This window comes from Onychomys torridus, chromosome 3 (assembly GCF_903995425.1).
Source record: "Onychomys torridus chromosome 3, mOncTor1.1, whole genome shotgun sequence".
NCBI classification, from domain to species: domain Eukaryota; kingdom Metazoa; phylum Chordata; class Mammalia; order Rodentia; family Cricetidae; genus Onychomys; species Onychomys torridus.
In genome coordinates this window covers 128,512,122-128,521,428 of record NC_050445.1, presented here as the reverse complement: position 1 = coordinate 128,521,428, position 9,307 = coordinate 128,512,122, and the positions used below count along the sequence as shown (strand labels likewise).

The 9,307-nt window shown below is 37.4% G+C and overlaps 1 gene segment (V, D, J or C); it reads right to left on the bottom strand.

Moving 5' to 3' along the window:
- Positions 1 to 422: 422 nt before the first annotated feature.
- LOC118580150 lies at positions 423 to 1,080 on the bottom strand. The segment is given in 2 exon segments: positions 423 to 820; positions 1,005 to 1,080. Coding segments are annotated over 2 exon segments (474 nt in total).
- Positions 1,081 to 9,307: the final 8,227 nt, after the last annotated feature.

The following is a 9,307-nucleotide window of genomic DNA, read 5'->3' as shown; positions in this document are numbered from 1 at the left end:
TGTCATATATGAACTTGTTTCTTTTCTAGAAAGCCATATTTTTGAGATTTCATGAGTGCAACTTCCCTGGAATACCTGCAAGCACATAAGAGCAGATAGATGTACAGGTCCTCTGCCTCCTACATTACTTCAGTTCCCTCTTTCGCAGCATTCCCTGAGCTTGAGGTGGAAGTATTTTATTGCATATTTATGAGTTGGTGTTTGTATCTTCATCATTTGTGGATGGCTACCTCATGCTTACTTATTCTTTGCATTTTGAACAATTATAGATCTCTGTAATACTTTCTATGGAAAATGAAGTTTCTTTATTAGGAGTGAGAGCTTCAATTATCTGTGGTTGTAAGCATAATTATTTAGAATAAACTTAGTGCTTATCTTTTATCCTACTGAGCTTTACATCAATGAGTCAGGAATACCACCTCTCAGGAAGAAGGGGGAAGTATGCAGATCCAGCGCTGTGTGTGGTGCAGGCAGCTGGTGAGACTCTCAGAGGAGGTTTTTGTTGGAGGCTGAAGCACTGTGGGAGGAGTACTATAATGCTGCTGACAGTAGTAATCTGCCAGGTCTTCAGCCTGGACACTGCTGATGGTGAGAGTGAAATCTGTCCCAGACCCACTGCCTGTGAAGTGATCAGGGACCCCAGTGTTCCGAGTGGATGCATAGTAGATCAGCAGTTTAGGAGACTGCCCTGGTTTCTGCTGGTACCATGCTATATTGGTACCTACATTCTGACTGGACTTACAACTCATGGTGGCTTTGTCTCCTACTGACACAGATAATGAATTGGGAGACTGGGTCATTACAATGTTCCCATAGGCACCTGCAATCAGAAGTAAACAATATTATACACATATACAAAAAAAGACTTCATGATACAAATTTTGAAATTTAAAATGTCTGTTCCAATGGCATTATATCTGCATGCCATTGACTTCCAATAGGAAATAAGTGTTTATCTACAAATGAATTATTTGAAGATATTATAATACAATTATATTTCTCACCAGATACCCAGAAGAGCAGAAATATGAAGACATGGGTCTGTAACACCATCTTGATGCCCTTCACTGTTTGATGCATTTCAGTTCTCACTGAAAAGGCATGGTTTATAAAACATGGGCAACTGGGCTGGGCTGTAGGGACCTATGCAAAGCAGTCATCAAATAAGGAAGTAAATTGCTTGGCCAGTGGTGTGTGAAAGTATCCAGCTTATATTAACAGTCAAAATACCAACAAAGAGAGCAAGTAATCACTGGGAAGGAAGTTAACATAGAAGCAAAAGAACCAACATATAGCTCTCAAACCACTAATATCTAAATATTCTCAGGAAAGCAGGTAAGTTTAATAATAACAGAACTACTTTTGAATACAAACCTAAGGAAACAATAAACATGTTGGAGAAGAATGAAAGAAAGAAAGAAAGAAAGAAAGAAAGAAAGAAAGAAAGAAAGAAAGAAAGAAAGAAAGAAAGAAAGGGAAAGATTGGAAGTGGAAAAGAAGAAAGGAAGAAAAGAAGGGGAAAGGAAGGGAGGGGAGGAAGAAGATCATTAAAAAAGTGGGAAGTTTGTATTGAGGAGGAAAGAAAAATGTTGAGAGGTAAAAAGAAATGGAGGAGATAAAGAAGGTGAAATATTTTTTTTAAAAAGGAAGGTTTGAAGTGGATAGTAAACTCAGTAGTTAAGAGCACTTGTTGCTCTTGTAGAGGACTCAGGTATGATTTCAAGCATTCACAAAATAATTCTTAGCCATCCACAGTTCCAGTTATGATACACACACAGTACACATACAATGGTCAAGAGAAAGCCCAAAATGACCTAGTCTGGTGATTGGATGGCCAAACACCCTAACTGTCATGCTAGAATTCTCATCCAATAACTGATGGAAGCGGATGCAGAGATCCTCATCCAGGCCTCAGGTGAAGCCCCAGGAGTCCAAATTGTCGAGAAAGAGGAGGGATTGTAAGAGTGTGAATTGTTGAGACCAAGATTGGAAAAAGTACAGGGACTAATAGCTAAACATATGGAAACATATGAGTTATGAACGAAAAGCTGTGGATCCCCCAACTGGATCAGGCCCTCTGGATAAGTGAGACAATTGAATAGCTTGAACTGTTTGGGAAGCACCCAGGCAGTGGGACCTGGACCTGTCCTAAGTGCATGAGCTGGCTGTTGTGAATGTGGGTTATATGCGGGGACACTTTGCCCAGCCTGGAAGGAGGGGACTGGACCTGCCTGTACTGAATCTACCAGATTGAGCTCAATTCCCAGGGGAGTCTTTGCCCTGGAGGAGATGGAAATGGGGGGAGCTGCTTGGGGGAAGGCAGGGGTGGGAGCAGGGAGGACAGGGGAAACCATGGCAGATAGGTAAAATTTAAAACACAAATATCCATATAATAAATAAATAAAATTTGAAATAAAAAAAAGCCAAAATCAAATACTTAATGTTCTATCTAAGATAATATATATATACTAAGTTGTAACTATAACTGGTAGTCTTTAACCTCATCAAAGACCTGAGAAGGAATATAATGATACCTGAGAAATAGAAGATGGATGCAAGCAACTTTTGGGAGTCTTGCAAGAGTAGACAGAGACCGCTGGCATCCTCGACAGTCACCTAATGTTTCTCATCATTGTTGGTGCATTCAAATTGGCTACAGGCCTAGAGTATGTGACAGACCATTTTCAGAAGCAGGAATTCTGAAATATCATCTTATCTTGTCTTGGCAGAATTCAGTAGTCACTTTCCTTGTGTCCCACTTGTCCAGAAAGGACATCATTTCTGCTGTCTGCAGTTGAGGCAAGGGGAGTTCTTTGCCCAGTAGGGCATTTTGTGACAAGAAGACAAACTTCCAAATGGAAATGTCTTAGAAGCTCGATATTCCTCCAGGATCAAATTGGTGCTGCCAGGAGCAATTGTGTTTCACATCAACAGACTTCTAAGTTATTTAAATGCCATATTCTCTAGGTCCATGAAGTGTTCGAAGATCGCCTGTCCTTCCAACCTATGTATCTGTAAATCTGGATAATCTAACATAACTATGAGATAGCAAGCATAGGTGACTATAAATCTCTAAGTCTTATCTACCTAAATAACCTAAGAACTAAGGCTTCATGTAAAAAAGCAGCTTATAAGCAAATATATGGTAAAAGGACGATGACTTCAAAATTGTGATAATACACAAAATATCTTTATTTTGTTTTGTTTTGTTTTTTTGAGATAGGGTTTCTCTGTGTAGATTTGTGCCTTTCCTGGAACTCACTAGGTAGCACAGGCTGGCCTCGAACTCACAGAGATCCTCCTGCCTCTGCCTCCTGAGTGCTGGGATTAAAGGCGTGCACCACCACCACCCAGCACAGGGATAGCTTAGCCATTAAAGGCTAGGCTCACAACCAAAAATACAAAATATCTTTAACAGAGGTAGGAATGTATAGTTCGATATGACAATAATCCTAAATACATATCAATATACAAAATATCCTAAACAGAGTTAGAACATACATACAGATATAAATTTACATTTTATCAATATACAAAATATTTCAAATAAGAGTAGAAATATATGTACATTACAACAAATATAGTTCTGTATTAGTATCAACATACAAATTTTCTTAAACAGGAATATAAAAATAGTTTACATTTGTATCAATATATAAGAATCCATAACAGTGCAAATTATCTAAGGCTGCTATTTTACTAAATTTATTTAGTAGTATATACAATAATCTAACATAATAACTTCTACCTATCCATTCTACTTTTTCTTGTCTTTTTTTTGCTTTTTTTGTTTTTGTTTTTGTGACACTTTTTCTTTTCTTAAGGAAAATACTGAGTCTAATATTTTCTTCCACCCCCAACATTATAACCATCATCTAACCCTAAGAAACATGAAACCTTTGGGAGAAAGGGTGTCATTTTCTTATCATTGTTTCCTGCTGTTTAGGGGGTGAGGGCATCTCTGTTGGGCTCTGTATGAAAGCTCAGATACTTAAGTCTCAGTTAGACTAATTGTAGATTTTTCAGCAAGACTCAGAGTAATGGGTAAGATTGCCTGAAATTCTGGCTAGAAGTGTGGTATGATGATGAGTACCATCACATCATACTTGACTCAGTAGAATTGGTGGTGGTGGTGGTGCCCCATGTTCCTTCTGGAGACTTCAGAGATTGCCACTGGAAAAAACTTACTTTTTACTGTGTAAAACTTGAACATTATTAATATATCGAAATGGAAAATTTGGATTTAAAGATGACATGACATGTAAGAAAGGACTCCAAAAATCAAGAGTTAGCATGGAGAGAATTAGAATCTTGAAGGCAATTTTCCCTTTTTATTGGTTTCCTTCTGTACCATACCAGAGGGATCTTCTGATATGGGATTGAAGAATCTCTCAAACTTTTCTTTTAGTGATATGCTTGGGTTTAGAGAAGGAGTGAGGCAATTCCATTTCCAAAGCCAGCTTGGTTTATAATTGAATTGGAACCACAACTTTTCTAGATTGAAAGAGATATAGGTGTTAGGCAGTGAGATTTTACCTTGTATAGATTGGTACCAATAGATTCTTTCTGCTGTAGACATCTGGATATCCAAGGCCTTATGATTTCTGGAATATGGGCACTTCCATTATCCTAGAAAGACAAAAACAGAACACTAACCCCAACCCTTTATTGTTAAATTTTTCTTACAACTTGTAGTGATGACACATTGGGTGATGAGCTTTTACTTCTCGTCATCAAGGGTTTTCTTCTGTCTGAATGGAATTTTTATTAATTTTATTGGTATCCATAGCTTTTCTTCTTCTGCAGAAACAAAAGCAAAACCCCTTCCCCAAGATAGCACATAACCAGGTTTCCATTCTGAGGTCAACACATCTTTGAAATAAACCGGTTGGTTTAGCTCAGGAGTTTTGTCTGTCATCCAGTGTCTCTCTGCAGCTGTTGTCCCTTTCTCATCAGTATTGAGAAAATTCAAGGTTAATAAAGCACTATGCAATCTATTTCTAGGAGTCATTGTTACCTGTTGCCATTTATTTAGCATATCCTTTAAAGTTCAGTTAGAACTTTCTATGATTGCTTGGCCTGTGAGATTGTGTGGTATACTTGTAACATGCTTTACATTGTAATAAGCAAAAAGACTGTATCATTTTATTGGAGACATATGCTGGGGCATTGTCTGACTTAATTTGTACAGGTATTCCCATGATGGTGATAACTTCAAATAGGTGTGTAATCACAGAATCAGCTTTTTCAGAACTCATAGGAGTTGCCCACTGAAATCCTGAATAGGTGTCAAAGGTATGGTGTACATACTTTAATCTTCCAAATTCTGCAAAATAAAACACATCCATCTACCAAATTTCATTTTGTTGTATACCTTTTTGGATTGCTCCCTGCAGGTAATGGACTTTGGTTATAAAAGGAACAAGTAGGAAATTTTTTCACAATATCCTTAGCTTGTTGCCAAGTGATGGAGAAATCCTTCTTCAAACCTTTACTATTTACATATTTACATGGCGTTTCTTACGAAATTCTGAGGCTTCTAACACATTACCTATTAGTAACTCATCATTACCTTGCTAGAGGTCCTGGCCGACATGTATGGGATCTGATATGTGATATATATAATGCTCCCAATTTCTGATGATTTCCTGCAATTGTATGTATAATTAAGTGAATTCTGTATTATTAGGAATAAATTCAGCAGTTTCAATATGTAAAACAACTCCCTCTGCATATTGAGAATAAGTGACTCTATTGAGGGGTTCTGTGAAGTCCATCAGTTCCATAAGAATGGCATACAGTTCTGCCTTTTGTACAGAGTTGTATGGACTTTGAACTACTTTACTTAAGTATCCTGATTTGTATCTTGCTTTCTCTGATTTATTTGCATCAATATAGAATGTGAGGATACCAGAAATTGGCGTTTGTCATACAATGTGATGAAGGACCCATTCAGTCTTCTTTATGAATTTTATTCTCTTGCTTTTGGGATAATAGTTATTAATCACTCCCAAAAAGTTGCTGCAGGCTCTCTGCCAGTATTCATTATCTTTCTGTCATGATGAAATTTCCTCATTAGTTAAAGCTACTACAATTTCTGCTGGGTCCATTCCTGTCAACTGGTGAAGTCTTTTACCTTTTTGAATCAAATCAGAGATCTTTTCTATATAAGTCTTTAACTTCTTATTTGGTTTATGTGGTAGGACTATCCATTCCAATATAATATATTCCTTCTGCATCAAAATACCTGTGTGTGAATGTCTGGAGGGGAATATGACAAGAATGCATTTAAGTTCTGGATTCACATGATCCACATGTGCTTCTCAAATTGTCTTTTCTACTAGAGCCAATTCCTTCTCAGCTTCGGCTGATAATTCTCTTGGACTATTTAATTCTTTGTCCCCTTCTAGAGTATTAGCCAAAATTTGTAGTCCATCTTTGAGTATTCTCATGATACCCAATAAGTTGGAAATGCTTCCTAACAACTTTTAAAAATCATTAAGAGTCTTCAATTGATCTCTCCTTAGTTGTACCATTTGGAGTCTAATTTTTTGTAGTTCTATCTTATATCCTAAGTAATTAATAGAATCTCTTCTTTGTATTTTTTCAGGAGCAATTTGCAGTCCCCAGTGAAGCAATTTTTTTTTAATTTTTCAAACATGATTTCAAATGTGTCTAACTTTGGACCAGCTAACATATCATCCATATAATGATAAACTATGGATTGTGGAAACTTCACATGAATTATCTCCAATTGTTTTTGCACAAAGTATTGGCATAAGGTAGGGCTGTTTAACATTCCCTGTGGGAGGACCTTCCATTGATATCTCTTGACTGGTTGGAAATTGTTATAATTAGGTACTGTGAAAGCAAATTTTTCTCTATCATTTTCTTGTAAGGGTATGGTAAATAAATAGTCTTTTAAGTCAATAACTATTATAGGCCATCCTTTGGGTAGCAGAGAGGGCAAGGGCATCCCAGTCTGTAGGGAGCCCATTGGCTGAATTACTTTATTAATAGCTCTCAGATCTATCAGCATTCTCCAATTGCCAGACTTTTTTTTTTAATAACAAATACAGGAGAATTCCAAGGGCTGGTAGATTCTTCAATGTGCTGAACATTTAACTGCTCTTGAAACATGTGTTCTAAAGCTTGTAGCTTCTCTTTTGTCAAAGGTCATTGTCCAACCCAGACAGGTTTATTAGTTAGCCATTTTAAAGGTAAGGCAGTTAGTACTTCTGAGAGTTCAACAGCAGTTGTGCTCTATTTAAGTACAGCCTGGATAGTTGGTGACTGTTTTTTTATAGCATGTTATGACTTATTCCTAGAAACATGCACTGGTCTGTATTCCTTTTCTGAGAGTGTAAGAATTTTAATCTGGGTATTCCATTGTAGTAACAGATCTCGGTCCTAAAGATTTACTGCTACATTTGTTACATATGGCTTCAGCCTTCCTCTCTGTCCTTCTGACCCTATGCATTCAACCCATCTCAAACTCTGTTTTATCTGAGATAGGGTTCCAATCCCTATAAGTTGGACATCTACCTGTTGAATAGGCCAATTCAGATTCCATGATTTTGGTGTAATTATAGTCACATCTGCCCCTGTGCCTACCAGGCCTTCCAGAACAAGGCCATTCATTTGAATTCTAAGCTCTGGTCTTTGTTCATTTACGGAAGTCTGCCAAAATATTCGTTTTGTGGTGTTCTTTGGAAATTTTGATTCATCTACAGAGCTGTTCTATCATCCATTGCAGTATCGGTTTTTACATTAGGCACTGGTGTATTCAGTTTTCCTGGAGAGGAATTTCCTCCACAGTGGCTGGAAATGTTTGGACCATGTTTGATTTGGGTGCCTGCAAGAGGCCCCCTGAGGCATTTCCTGCCAGTAAAGGGTTGCCTTGTATATCTATTATTGATCTGTACTCACTGGTCCAATGTAGACCTTTGCCACATCTTCTACATAATCCAGGAGCTTGGGGTCTCCTGTTTGGGCTATTTCTAGAAGGAGTATTACTTCTAGGAGTAGCCCATGTACAGTTTTTACTTATATGACCTGATGTACCACATTAAAACACTTGGTACCACAGGGCCTTCTTTCACCTCTGGGGTTTGTCTCTCCTATCCAAGCCTCGGTACTGTAGTTAAGAGACTCAACACCATTAGTATACTGAATCCATTCTTCCAAAGGAGCTGATCTGATCTTTAATGGTGTAATTATTCTTTTGCATTCTGCATTAGCATTGTCAAATGCCAAGGACTCACATAATACTTTTCTTAATTCTTAATCTGACATGGCCTTTGTGAAAAATCAATGAAGGGTTTGTGTGGTCCCTGAAAATACAATATCTCTGTGTATACCTCAGTTAGTTTTCCTGGTTCTGGAATTTTTCCCCAAGCATTTAGAGCTGTTGTATGACATAGGGATATTGTATGCTCATCATAAGTGGCTTGTACATTCCTGTCAGTGAAATGTGTCCCTCACCAAGTATTTGATCTTGGGAGATCTCAAAACCTCTGAGTTTACCTTGTTGTTCTAAATTTCTTGCCTCTTCTCTCAACCAGCTTTTCCACTGTAACTGCTGGCTATATTCTAGAACAGCTGAAATTAACTGGTACCAGTCATCTGGAATGATTCTATGTGAGGTAGACCACAAATTTAACATCTGTCTTACATAGGTGGAGTGTATCCCATATGTAACTATCACTTCCTTTATATTTTTAAAGTCCCTTGTTGAAATTGGTTGTAATGTACATGTCATATATGGCTTGGGGTGTGTATCATCCACTGGCTTCTCATGGATGGTGACAGGATAAGGCATTGTATGAGAGCCATTTGAAGATGTTGTAACCTGTATGGTTTTGCTTTTCTGCTTATTAGATCACTTGTCATTTTTACTGAAAGTTTCTTCCAGGGCTTGCAAATGAGCACTTAGGGTCTGTTTCTAGGGAGTGAACCTCCTCCTTTGCAAGGGATTCCAGATTTCTCAAGGAATCATGGAACTTTTTATGTTCTTCTGAAACACATGATTCCATAGACCTTATCTTATCAGTTAATGATTGTCTTTCTTCCTTATATAGTGTCTGAGTAGCTACAACTTCACTGTGGAGAGTTATTGTTCTATTCATTAAATATTCATATTTATTATCAATAAAATTAATTTTGGCTGTACATTAATTGTTAATGGACTGAAGTTCTTGTATTAAGTTGGAAGATTCCAAGCTAAGAAGCCTGTTTTGTAAATCCTGGTTAACAGATTCCAGAGAAAGAATCTTTTTATGTAAGCCTTCATTGCTATATTTTAAAG